General features: G+C 36.7%; 1 protein-coding gene across 1 annotated transcript in view; it reads right to left on the bottom strand.

Annotated features, from left to right (window-relative positions):
• NAV3 (neuron navigator 3) overlaps positions 1 to 12,734 on the bottom strand; it is a gene marked incomplete at its 5' end in the record, with an annotated part of 142,797 nt that extends 130,063 nt beyond the window's left edge. Inside the window, 7 exons of the mRNA XM_006877704.1 lie at positions 1,768 to 1,928; positions 3,376 to 3,417; positions 6,687 to 7,175; positions 9,159 to 9,867; positions 10,749 to 11,019; positions 12,257 to 12,389; positions 12,727 to 12,734. Coding sequence (XP_006877766.1) covers positions 1,768 to 1,928; positions 3,376 to 3,417; positions 6,687 to 7,175; positions 9,159 to 9,867; positions 10,749 to 11,019; positions 12,257 to 12,389; positions 12,727 to 12,734 — 1,813 coding nt within the window. The remainder of the gene's footprint in view (positions 1 to 1,767; positions 1,929 to 3,375; positions 3,418 to 6,686; positions 7,176 to 9,158; positions 9,868 to 10,748; positions 11,020 to 12,256; positions 12,390 to 12,726) is intronic.
• Between the last annotated feature and the right edge of the window lie 1,353 nt (positions 12,735 to 14,087).

The following is a 14,087-nucleotide window of genomic DNA, read 5'->3' as shown; positions in this document are numbered from 1 at the left end:
TGATGAGCTTGAACTGCCGACCTTGTGGTTCAAACTGAGTATGCAATCCAGCACATTAACCCACAGAGCCATACCAGGACTCTATATAGTTGTTAAATGCCGTCGAGTCAGTTCAACTCATCCTGACCCTGTATAGGGTTTCTAAAGAATGGCTGGTGGGTTTAAACTGCTCACCTTGTGCTATCCATCCAGTGCTTATCCGGTAACATCACACCAAGACTCATATAATATAAGTACTAGACTACTAACCTCAAGCTTGGCAGTTCAAACCTACCAGTCACTCTTTCAAAACCTGACTTGATGGTACTTAGCAACAACAATGGGTCTCCTAATGTGCCGCTGTAGGTTCAGCACTGGACTGCGAATCACTAAGTTGGTAGTTCATACCCACCAGCTGCTCCTCCAAAACCCTATACAGGGTCACTACAAGTTGGAACCAATTTGACAGCACTGAATAACAACAAAAATGGCCACTAAGTGGATTCTGATTCACAATGACCCTATAGGAGAGAGTACATTGGCCCAGAGGGCTCCCCAGTCTGTAGCCTTTGTAAGAGCAGATCACTATGTACCATTTCTTCCTGTAGACAACTTGGAGATGCCCTCCTGGAGTGGTTCTAACTGCAGACCTTCAGATTTGCAGCCAAGAGCTTAACTACTATGCCACCAGAGCATGATAAAAGCTTATGCAGCATATTTGGAAGAATTAAAATAAAAAAGAAATAATTTTGAGAGTCCTGACAAAGATTTAAGTTGAGAAGCATAAATCATTGAAGAAGTTGGACACTTTATGAGTCTATTATTAGACAGAACTTTTTAAGTAGAAACAGACAAAGATCAGGCTACTTTCTATGTGACCTTATAGAAGAGAAATCTATTTCTAAAGCATTGGATTTATTCAAAGATAACTGGCATGTTTAGACTTCTTTCATTATTTTGTCATTCTTCCCTGTGTTTTTTATGACATTTATGCAAATGATTTTATATAAATGATGCTATAAGGAGCTCTGGTAGTGTAGTGGTTATGAATCGGGCTGCGAACCTTAAGGCCAGCAGTTCGAAACTACCAGCCGCTCTGCGGGAGAAAGATGAGGCATTCTGCTCCCGTAAATTACAGCCTCGGAAACCCTGTACAGGGTCGCTATGGGTCGGAAACAACTCGACAGCACTGAACAACAACAACAATGCACAAAAGGAACCCAGTGGCTAAGCAAATTGATAATTTATTTTTCATTGTATTTATCTAAAAAATATCCACAAAATATTATTCACAATGCTCTTATAGGTATTTTAGGCAGAGTTTTTATTTTTTAAATGTCAAAAGAAGTGGTCTTAGACTCAAGGAATTACATATTTTCTGCTTACTAATTATTTTCATTATCTATCAAAGTTTAATTTTGTTAGAAAATGTTAACATTACAAATATATGGAAATGTTTTACTGTTTTTAAAAGGTCTCTGAAATATAACAGAAAGGCCTGAGATCAGTTCTTCTGATTCATGGCTCTGCTCACTAGTTGATAATGAAACTTGTCAAACTGTGTGACCTTTCTGTGCCTTAGGATACTACTCTAAAATCATAAGACTATTAAGTTTCTATCAACATTAAAGGGCATACTAACTGAAAATTATTCTATAACAGTACATACTAATAAATTTTACTGTTAAGTTGTCTTTATCTTCTATCAATGAATAATTTTTATGAAGAAGTACCAGGGCTCCTGTGAGGAGAATACTCAAATGAAATGGATGTTGTAGAATATTTTACCTAAGTTGGAGAAGTGGTATTTTCCTGTTGCAGAAGATGACATGGCAGAAGGGGAGACCAGAGGTGACTGGTTGCCAGTGTCCTGCAACCCTCCAGTGGAATGGGAACGCAACCATTCTTTGCCCTCTTCTTGGTTGGCCTGCCGAGAGGATGGGGTATATCTGCAAAACATCAAAGCTAAGACACTTAAGCACATCCACAAGGGCAAAGCAACCCCAGGACAGAAAAACAATTGAGAGGAGCTTACTATTCAAACTGAACAACATTTTCAAGCAGATTGAACCTAATTATAATTACTTAGTTCTTCCAGATGATTTGACACCATCTGTTTGAATCTCACAAGAAAAGAACAAAGGATTCTTGAGAAGAAAATTAGGCTTCTGTGAGATATGAATTTGAAAATCATAAACAATGAGGAGACAGCCAAATTAATAGAGAAAGACTCAAAAGCACAGTGTTTGGAAGGATGTGAAAAGCGTGAACATAGATTAAAAATGGTGGACAGTGGTATGCCAGAAGCCAAGCAATGATGGTCACAGAAATGTACTGAAAATGGAACACAACCGGGCAACTATTAAAAAATGAAGAAGGAAAAAAATACATATTTGGTTAAAATGCCACTTGACATTATGTCTGGATTAATTAAAAGGGAAAGAGATAAGTACTCACTGTATTAGAAAATAAATTTTTGGAACAAAATCTTGGGAAATAGAGCAAATGCCAGGTGTATGTTATTGCTAACCAGCCAGAGAGGAAAAGGATAATAGGGAAAAGACCTATTTTGGTTAGTATTCACTGTTCTCCTAAAGTAAGTAAATTATTGAAACCAAAGAGCAGTTAGCTCATCATGTTCATACACAGTTATTTCTCTATTAATAATTTATTCTATATCCCTTCCTCAGACAAAAATGTGCAGTAAAAGATGGCCATAGATTAAATGATAATTTTCTTTTTGTTTTTATAGAAATGAATACTATTTTGTGTGTATTATTTAATACTGAAGTCAGACTAATTCAGATTTACCAACACCCCTGAAAAATAGAAACTATCCAAAAACTATTTTAAGTTTTTGGCAAAAGGAATCTTTAAAAACCATACCTTAATTATTCTATCTGTCCTATAATGAAGAAAATATGCTTTCTTTGATCCTAAATAGTGCATTCTGCAAATTTTCAACATTTTGGGCCACATCTGTAGGCTATCTGGGCTTTGAACTTTTGTAAGCATATGCTTCCAAGATGCAAATGTTAGGAAAATTAATTGCATTTCAGTTTCCAGAAGTAGGTTTTGCATTCTTCTAAAGGTTACTACACTCTCCCTCCCCACCCCAAATACAATCGCCAGGACATGTCCTTGGCATAGTCAATAAATTTCCACGTAGTGGTATTTATATCAGGTTTAATATACTTTGTTTGAGTCTGGGCCTACCAGTGTCTCTACCTGAAGACTATCTTACTATTCCTTAGGCCAGAGAAGGTATTAGGATTAAAAGTGACTTTATCTTCAATGCCAGGAGCTACATGGCAAACAAACAGAGAATAAGAGAGAGCACACAAAGTTTACGTAACAACAGAGAAAGGCAGCAATTGTGCTGAGAGAAATATATACCTTAATCCCTTTTTGGGTAGTGTATTTCTGTCAAGCTGCATGCTGTTAAAACAAAGAAAACCCCTAAGGACATAATGTAAACAAAACTTCCAAAGTACACATCCAACAAAAAATGGACCTCTGTTTGAGTACACAAAATAATTTTTTTAGTTACACATCCTTGATACTTAACTCATTTGAAAAGGTTGAGCCAAGACTGACCAGATGTTCATTTCTGTAACACATGTGAACTACTTTTTAAATTAGTATTATTTAATGATAATTTATAGATTTTAAGTATGTTAAATCATATGTTATCAAATTCACCTGTGGAATCTATTTACCTAATATCCATGTGACTTACTAACTAGACATTCTGTTTTCATATACAGGAAAATCAGAGGTCAAAATAAGATAGATTTCCTCTAAGGTAAAATAACAAGTTCTACCTAAGATGTTGTTGTTGTTATTTGCCATGGAGTCAGTTCCGACTCATAGCGACCCTGTACAGGGTTTCCGAGGCTGTAAATCTTTATGGGAGCAGAACGCCTCATCTTTCTCCCATGAAATAGCTGGTAGTTTCAAACTGCTGACCCTGAGGTTAGCAGCCTTATTTGTAACCACTAGAGCTCCTTCTACCTAAGATAGAATCACAAAATTCAATGGGCACAGAAGCTGGAAAGCACCCTTTAAGACTTTATATTTTGTCTTTAAAAATATATTTAATAACAATAAAAGCAAATTCTCTTTTCATTTGCATACAGAGAAAAAAATAACATATAATGATTATCTGCTTGAAAGTTGATGTTTTGCCATTAGTTATTTAAATGTCTTAATGGTATTAAACTAAGCCATCTCTTAGATATTATAAATCTGGTACAAAAATGAAGTTTCAGCAATCTCTATTTTAAGTAATTTGCAATTAATCATGAAATGATGAAAAGATGTTGAAAGAGAAAATGAGATGGCTTTTTTAACAAAGTGAAAAAGGTACTGTCAACAACTACATGGAACCAGTGTAAGAATTTTTGTTGCAACATCTGGTGTGTGGGTAACTATGGGGGAAAATTCATTTGGATTTCCAAAATTATAGTTCTCTTCCAGCTGAATCTCAAATGATCAAAAGTAAATACACAGGAAATGCATAATGAGAATGATATAACATGAATGTAAACACATTGACTTGAAATTGAATCTCTCAAACTCAAAGCTAAAATGTTTTCTTCTATTTGTACTCCATTATTTAGCACTGCAACAGAAAACATTCAAAGCCATTATACAGCTTTACCTTTATGTATTGGAAATGTCTACATATTTTTAAAAACTGTATATTATATAGAAGCTAGTCTTATATCTTGACTATAGAAAGTCTCAGGGTATTGTGAAGAAAAAAAGAAAGACAGAGAAGCCATATTGAACAAATATGACAAGCTTCCAGATATGAAATACTTTGTGTTAAAACACTGGTATGGTCATAAGCCATTTTAAAGACTATCTCTTTTACAACAACTAATTGAAAATAGGTATTTTTTGACAAAGTTAAAAATCGTTAATAAAGGTAATAAGTTTATATCATGCTGGCCAATTTAATGAAAGGAAAATTAGAAAAAAATATTGAAATTTAACCAATTAGAGCCATAACTAGAAACAGGTACCAAATCTTGATAATAATGATTTTATAATGTAGACATTTTCCACAAGCCCTGAGTCACAAACACATAGGCCTCCAAGTGAAACATCTCCTCTGAGTCACATGGAATACAGCAAAGGTTGGAGTGTACAGTCTGAAGAGGACAAACACTATCTGTTTAAAGGACTGTGAAATCGGGAGTGCCAGATCTTCGACCTTTAAAGACAGGCTATCATCTGGATTCTTATAGAACTATCCAGATTTGTAAAGTTTGGCTATTCTCTAAAAGAAAACAAATGTGTACTGGTTATGACTCATTGGCCGACAGAGATCTGGAAAGTTGTTACGGAAGGTATTTATGTATATATTTATTTGTTACTTTATTCATTTTTAATGAAGAGGAATTTTAACAAAATTAAAATCTTAATCACAACTATTGATTTAATGGTGGTGGTGATGGTAATGGTGGTGTGGTAGCGTCAAATCAGTTTTGACTCAGAGCAACTCTATACAGGGTTTAGAGGCTGTAGATCTTTATGGGAGCAGAAAAACTCACATTTCTACTGAGGAGTGATTGGTGGATTCAAAATGCTGACCTGGAGGTTAGCAACCCAGTGTGTAACGCACTACACTATTAGGGTTCCTTACTGATTTAATGGTATTACATAAATAAACAAAAGCCCCAAACCGTTGGCCATTGGGAAATCTTAGATTAAAGGCCAACTCTTGGCATGCTGTATAGCAGTTCTAGGTAAGGGCTAGGTAAAGGCTGGGAATCTGGGAGAGAGGAGACAAGTCCCCATCGCTATCAGTGTGAAAAAAAGTCTAGGGGACAGGATTGGCATTTTCAATGGTCAGTATACTTTTGCAAATAACATGATTAAGGTTTGTGTCCAGTACAAATTTGAAAGCCTTACATGTGTCCCAAATCAAATCATATTTAGTAAGGTACATTAGGGAGAAAGTGGCAGTTTTATGGTATTTTCCAGAAGATAAGTATCACTACCAAAATTTCTAGGAAAATAATTATTTAGGGAGAATCTATCATCATTTTGCTCCTGCTGGTAAGCACATTAAGTAAAATTATCTTGTTATGGGTCTCCATTTTCAGTTAAAAAATAAGATAAAACTTATAAAACCAATAGGAACACCTTTAATATGACTCATCTTCCAGGGGACTATTAAAAAATGTTGCTAGGATTTATAGTTACATCTAAAAATTCATGGCTGAAAATTGATTTTTCTTTCTTTCTATTAGAATTCCCAGCAACCCATTTGTTACTTTTCCAGAGCAGTGCCAATACTGCAAATTTATCATATTGCTCACTTTATAATAGTAGATTTGATCTTTAAAATTTGCTCTTTAAAAATGCTTATATTATTATAGGGAGCTAAGGTGTTTCTGGAGCTAAAGCCAAATCATTAAAATGTCTTGGGAAGACACCATTCAATACATAAATACACACTTTAAAAATTTTATTCAAATTGCTTACTAGGTATGTATATATACATTCATACACAGAAACTTAATATCTAATCATCCTACACTTTTAATTTGAAAATTAGGTAATAAAAATAAATGAAAGGCCCACTCTCATCAAACTTCTACCCCTTTGCAGGGTGGCACGCCCACAAAAATCAAGGGGATTTAAGTGGGGAAGGGGAGGATGAGAACTTGGTCAATGCCTCCAGGAAATCTCACCTTTCTGAGAGAGTAGATCTCACACTACCCGTTCTCATGAGCAGGCTCTGAACCTCGTGAGTGCCTGTGGTCAGTCCAGACAGGGAACCATGGTGGCTGAGGGGGAGGTCAATGGACTCAGAGCTCGTATGGAGGCTAGTCATGGACTGGTAACTTGGAGTGTCCTTGCTGCCAGCAGAGGAACTGCTCAAATTGGCAGCCCACACGAGACCACCTGATGTGAAAGAATGAACCGATGCTGGACTGGAAGCCAACGAGTGACTTAAGCTTATAACATCTGTAGTTAAGTCTGAGGGTTTATTGAAGAGAGGGCTGCTGCTGCCACTTAGCCCACCAGCACTGCCCATGCTGCCCGTACCAGACGACGGTGATTCCAGACTGCCTTGCCGCGCTAATGTGGTACTAGGACTGGGCATTACTGAGGAGGATTTCACACCCTCAGTATTAGGTGCAGAGGCAGATTTGCCACCTGCCTTGGCACCAAACAACCTAAAAGAAAAACAAATAACAACTTCAGTTGTTCCAAGAAACTAATATCCACATTTAATATTTAGGGTTATAGAACACAGAGCCAAGTGTGCTTTGGTGTACTGAGCAACCAAGCACTTCCTGTCTCTATGTTAATAGACTTGCTACTAATGCTAATTCGGACTTCTTAATCAAGTACTGCAAATCTCTCATCTTACCAGAGAGGTAAGTCAGTACTGGGATGCTAACCGAGGGGTCGGGGAAGAGGGCAAAACAGAAGTTAAGTCAAACATGAAAATCCCTGATTTTCACAATGTTAAGTGCTCATGAGAATCCACTCTGCAATTTAATAGTTTAACCATACTTGCGGTTACCTATTTACAGAACCATTATAATGAAACAACTTCTACGCATTCGGTAATAGAATACTTATAAAGGTTTTTGTTGTTGTTGTTGCTTAAGAGGTTATTCAAAATCTACAAGGGATGCGTAAGACCAAGTTAAGGTGACTCATGTTGTATAATTGGTGGCCTCAGTGACAGTCAGGGAGTACGTGTTTGGGCACAATACTGGGCACTACTGGCAACAAATGCGTTTGTCTGTTATCTCCCCCAGAAAGGGGCAGAGGCTTTAGGTCAGTTGCCAGTGGTATGCAAATATGTTGTTATAAATATTGTTGGTGCTAAAGCATATGTTGGAGTTTCGTTCAGAAAACATTTTAGTTTGGTAAGTGAAGCAAATGATGTAATTGAATTCATGTAAAATATGGAAATAAAACGATATGGAATAATGGCATAATGATTACTGTTGAAGTCGCAATGACATCCCTATTTCCTACAGTGAAATATTTTATGACGAATATGAGAAATTGTTTCATAGGTAATGGGCCACAGGAGGGCACTCTTCACTTATAAAGTTCAGCAATATAAATATTTACACTCATTCACAGTCATAATTTCTTTTTACTAAGGCAAACCAATATTTCAAAAACACTGTTCTTTTGGAATAATATTTCTACTGACAAATATAACCTTTAAGTTGTTCAAACAACCATGTAATTGAGATTGCATGCAATGTAAAATAAATGTTTCAAGGCCCTTGGTTTAGTCAGTAGAATAAGAACAAACATCAAAAGATCTTTAGCATGCAACATGTTCCATCATTTTGCAGATGCGGAAACAGACCCAGAAAGGTTTACCTAATTTTTCCAAGTTTGTAACTGTATCTATTTGCCTACACTGGTATGTAAAAGCAGTGTCCTCTAAAACAAAACTCTACATACTCAGTACCACAGGCATTCCCAGTATAGAAACTAAGGCATGTTGCTTACCTAAATCATAGCAAAGAAATCTGATGATGAGTTAGCCCATCCTTTAGTTTTGAAATCTGTACTAAATATTTGAATATTTAAAAATTCTGTCAACCATATCTTTATATTACTTAGTATATTAAGAAATGGTACTGTATCAAATTATCTCAGTCATATCATTTCTTGATTATCTTTACTATGTCAAAATATAGTGTGGTACAGATATGTTCAATATAATCTCTTACAAGAAATACAATGTCATTTATAATCATGAGCATCATCTCCCAAATAGCCAGCAGGGTAATGAACACTGGAAATGAATAACAGTAGTCATAAAGATCTGTTTCACTTTGTTTGTTAAATATGGAAGTAAAAGGTGGGACTATATAGACATTTTACAAGCTATTACTTTGTTTAATTACTACCCCTGCATGTTGCCATCTGCTTCTAAGTCTCTATGCTGCTTGTGTTGCTAAAATTACTACAGGACAACCAGGATGCTTGGACATTTTGCACAAGGAGCACCGTTTTCTTTGTTGTTGTTGCTAACTATTTACATGATCAGCTTCTTAGAACTCACTGTATTCTAAAAACTAAATACAATAAAAGTGAATAAGAATAAAACTATACCCACCCATGTCTCTATGTTAGAGCATCCTTTTATGTTTTCCCAGTGTCACTTCACACATCCTTACCTTCTAAATGTAGGTGAGGCAATGTCAGGATACTTGGATCCTGGCTGCCTAAGGCCTTGTGTCCCACAGGCACTGGCAGAAGTTGGGCTGGATTTGGGGGAACCTGACAAAGAAACACTTTCTGAATCCGAAATGGCTACTTTTTCCTTTTCCTTGTCTGTTTGGTTGACGGTGACAGGACTGGAACGTCCTGATCCAATCTTGGTTGGTTCTCTGAGTTTCGAGGTGGTGGCCCCAGCGGATTTGCTGCTGACGTTGGAATCAATGCTGCTGGTGCTGGATCTGTGGCCACCTCGACCAGGAATACCACTGGTGCTGGATTTGGAAGGGCGGGGCAAGCTGCGGTACTGTAGCGTGGTTTTTGAGCTAACATGAAGCACAACGTCATCCTGATTCTGTGAACCATCTAAACTGGTTTTTCTCCCTGCATTTGACTTGCCACCAATGGCAGCAGATTTGGGGATTTTACCCAGTGTTGCTGAGCCACTTGTGATGGTCGCTCCGCTGGCAGTGATCATAGTAGATGACCCTACTCCACTGGGTTTCTTAAATCCAAAAGAGCCAGTAGCAGTTGATCTTCCAATACCTGAGGGTGGCTTTTTCCCCTCATCCCCACTGCTCTTCCCTGCATCTGAAGGAGACCTTTGAAGAGATGATCCTTTCAAGGGAGTTTTCCCTTTCTCAGAAGCTTTGGCATCATCAGTTTTCCCTAATTAATGAGAAATAGACAAAAATATAGGTTTCTGCATATTTTAATACCATAATATTTCTTGAAACAATGTGTTAAAGAAAATGCTTCTTTATATTAACTCAGTTTCTGAATGCTGGTTGTTTTAGATTTAAATAGGCATTCACTGAAATATACTGAGAAAATTGTAAGTAAATCTACAAAAATAGGACTGTCAGAGGAAATGCCATGAGAGATCAAAGAGAGAAAATAGACATGTATTCTTTTTTTCTGTTTATTAGTGTTTTACATCTTGCAACTCTTATAAAGATAGTGCCTAATTATGCTAGAAAAAGAATTCATTTGAATATCTGTGTGCTGATGATATTTGTAATGCTGCTTTACATCAGTATTTCAAGTGGCACTAGTTAAAATTAGACACTACTTCAAACATAGTCAGTGAGAGACTGTTCAGAAAAGATTAGTACCATTTGGCAAAATTCTCTCTCGCTATTTCTGCATAAGGCCTAATTCATAAATAAGGTTTCAAATCTCCAGCATTCCTTTACATTATGGGAAGTGTTCTTACCACTCAGAATTTGTGTAAAACTCAGTAGCATCTGTAACATAACCATTCCAAACTTTCACAAGGAAGGTCATGTGAGAGAAATATTACGGTTCTATAAGTAGTCTTATTTCATTTCCATGTGACCATAAATGACTGTGACAAAATATGAAGAGACCCAAAAACCCCAAATCATGAGTGTCCTATATATAGGGATGTCTAGATTGTCAGATTCATGTGGGTTTTCATGAGAAAGTCAGTACATTTAAGATAGGAAAAATCTTTAAGGGAAAAAATATGAGCTACAACAAAGACAATGAAATCAGTGATTAAAACACCTTCCAAACCACAAGCCTACCAGGGGTCTTGAGAGCACTTGATCCAGTTTTCTGCCTGGATGTTGTTCCTCCTTGGGCAGACATGCCCCTTCTCCAAGAACCTGTCTGTGATACTGACAGGGAGGCTTTCTGCCCTGCCTTCTCAGACTCTTCTGGAAGCCCCGAGGAAATACTCTTCCACTTGCCACCACCATCTCCATGGCTGTCAAGGTCCTCTTCTGATTTTTTCAGCTCTTCAGTACTATCCCAGGTCTCATCTGTTGTAGAACGTTTCTCTGAATCTGTCTTCAACTACACAGGAAAGATCAGAGGAAATTTTTATCTAGAAGAATCTACAAAGTGTGAATTAAGGTACCAGAATATACTTTGAGATGATGGGTAGAGAAGAAGCACTGGCTTGTATTTCAAGTAAATTCCAGAGATTCCTCTATTTTTACATATGGCTAAAGGAGCTCTGGTAGCTTAGTGGTTACGAATCAGGCTGTGAACCTCAAGGTCAGCAGTTCGAAACTACCAGCAGTTTCATGGGAGAAAGATGAGGCTTTTTGCTCCCTTAAAGATTTACAGCCTCAGAAACCCTGTACAGGGTCGCTATGAGTCGGAACGGACTCCACGGCACATAACTACCACAGCCATCCTTAAGCTTCAAGGAGCTCTGGTAGCATAGTGGTCACATGTTGGCCTGCTAACCTCAAGGTCTGCAATGAGAAACTACCTACCATTCTATGGGAGAAAGATGAGGCTTCTTGTTCCTGTAAAGATTTACAGCCTCAGAAACCCTATGGATGGTTGCTATGAGTCGAAAACAACTCCACGGCACACCAACACCACCATCTTTAAGCTTCATTAATTTTAGCTACTTAATTCTCACTTTCACATGTTAGAGGTTTATCAGAATAAATCCATGAAGAAGACCTCAACTAAAAACTCCAGAGATGAATGGATTTTCTATGTTCGGTGTAACCAGGAAAAGTGAGACAAAATAAAACTCAATTATTTAATGTATATTTGGACTTATCATTCACAAGAGATCCAATTATTTCTTTCAGAAGTCAATATAAAATTAATCAAAACTATGCAAAATTAGATTATTAAAATGCTAACTGGATGTTACGCACAAGTCTGTTATGGTTGTTCTAAATGATACTGTAATCAGTAGAAACTATGTGATTTAGATGATACAAAATGGATTCTGGAACATGTTGCACCTCTTGAGAAGGTAGCTCTAGGGAAAATTAAGATAAAGACATTTCAGAGTCAGGGGTGTCAAAGTAAGTCCTGCTTTATTCACTGTATACAATGATGTCAGGTTAAGGTGTTAAATTATAATCTGGATACTCAGTAAGGTGCTGTTGTCTTAAGAAATCCTATGTACAACAGAACAAAATGCTGCATGGTGACTAGGTTTGGGCCTATTTTTGTGGTTGCTGTGACAATCCATCTATTGGGGATTTTCCTCTATTAAATTAACATAATTTGAAGAAAAAAATTGGAGCTAGTACTGAAAAAGAAATAAGGCAATACTCACCTGAGTGTTCTTCCTGGAAGGGATGGTGATGTTAGAATAAGAGCTGACTGAAGACGTGGTGTTCAGGTCGTCAGTGCTGATGTTATCCAAGGTGTCACTGAGGCCACTGCTCACAGAACTGCTGTCATCCCAACTAAAACAAGAGATGCAGCCACAATTAACTAAGCACAGGACGCCCAGTGCAAGTCACTTTCACATACAACCCTCACCGTGCATTAGAAAGACTGCTCACTTTCCATTTTGGGAAAACCATCTTTATAGAAATTGAATGTAGACATGAGAACCAATGTATCTGGTGTTTCAAAGGAGTCAACATCTAAAAGAGATCTGGACCCTAAAGGAATGTTTGTGGGAATGAATGGAAATACAGCTACAGATATCATGTGGAATCAGGGAAGAATAACATTACAGTAGACTTATTTTTTTTCAGGAAAAATTAATCTGGAGTAACAACACATTAAAAAACTCACCCTTTGCTCTAAAAAAAAAAAGAAAAATTAGTCAAGAATCAGAAGGTTATACTTTCTTCAATGTTAATAACTTTTAAATAATTCTTGAATATTGATATTCATTCAATCATATCATCTTTCTTGCCACCTCTTGTAATTTCTTATCTGCTTGTCAATATACGGTATCCTCCACTCTGACCTTTCTTTCTGCCTTCCTTCTTCCCAGTGAAACCTCTGTCAATGCTCCAAAATTCTTATCTAATTACATCACTTATCTGCCTGTTGTGGTTGTTATTGTTGTTAAGTGCTGTCGAGTAGGTTCCGACACATAGGATGTGTCGGAGCTTGAACTGCTGACCTTGCAGTTCAAACAGCTTTACAGTCTGGCACATTAACCCACAGCACCACATCAAGACTCCCACTTATCTGCTTACCACTCTTTACAGACACCACTTCTTCAAAGCAGTACCAACCAAAATGGAATGCATCTGCTCTAGAGGATGAACAAGGCAGTTTATTCCGGTATTAAAAAAAAGTATTTGAAACTATATATATTTGTGCCAGGTCAAAAGTAGAATAAAGTTGATTTATTTTTAATATTCATGTCCAGGCTAACTTAGGCACTCTAATTGCATGTGTCAGATGATGTAGACATTAAGCAGGATAAGAAGTATCCTCTGAAGAGCAGAGAGAATATCACAATGTGAAGGTGTGGATCACAAGTCTTTCATATACTTACTAACTCTTAGCTGACTGTGATTCACACTGACTTCAAGTAATAGGTAGATAAAAGTTAAATCTCACTAAATGGACAAGCAACTTAAAACAAACAAAAAAAAAATACTCCTATACATAACCTACATATTGAAGGCCTTATTAATAATGAAAGCATAAGTCAACCACAAAGAAAAAATGAATCAATACATGTCCTACTCTGGTCTATGGGCTTCATGCATCATGTGATAAATACAAAAGAATAATGATGTGTTCAGATAACATGAAATCAGCTAAAAAATTATTACTAAGAAAAAAAATTGAAATTTGAATTTACTTAAAGTATAATGATGCTCCTTCTAGGTCTGTATATTACTTTGAGATATTAGATACTGATAGCATAAGGTATTTATAAATTAGATTCTTATCAATGTTCAGTGAATTTTTAATGAGAACAAGAGGTATTTTGTACCAATGCAGCATTTCTGGCTTCTGAATTCTTTTGAACACTTTCCCTAAAATTCTTTTGATAACTTCTTACATTCTGATTCGTACCTTCCCAAGATATAATAACAAAATACTCACATTCTCAGATACTTTTGTGGCCAGATAAGGCATGTGGCACAGTGCCTATCTATCATGTATACTATGGAGGCCCAAATGAAAAA

This window comes from Chrysochloris asiatica, unplaced genomic scaffold (genome assembly GCF_000296735.1).
Source record: "Chrysochloris asiatica unplaced genomic scaffold, ChrAsi1.0 scaffold00560, whole genome shotgun sequence".
NCBI lineage: Eukaryota > Metazoa > Chordata > Mammalia > Afrosoricida > Chrysochloridae > Chrysochloris > Chrysochloris asiatica.
This window is presented reverse-complemented; position numbering and strand designations above follow the sequence as displayed.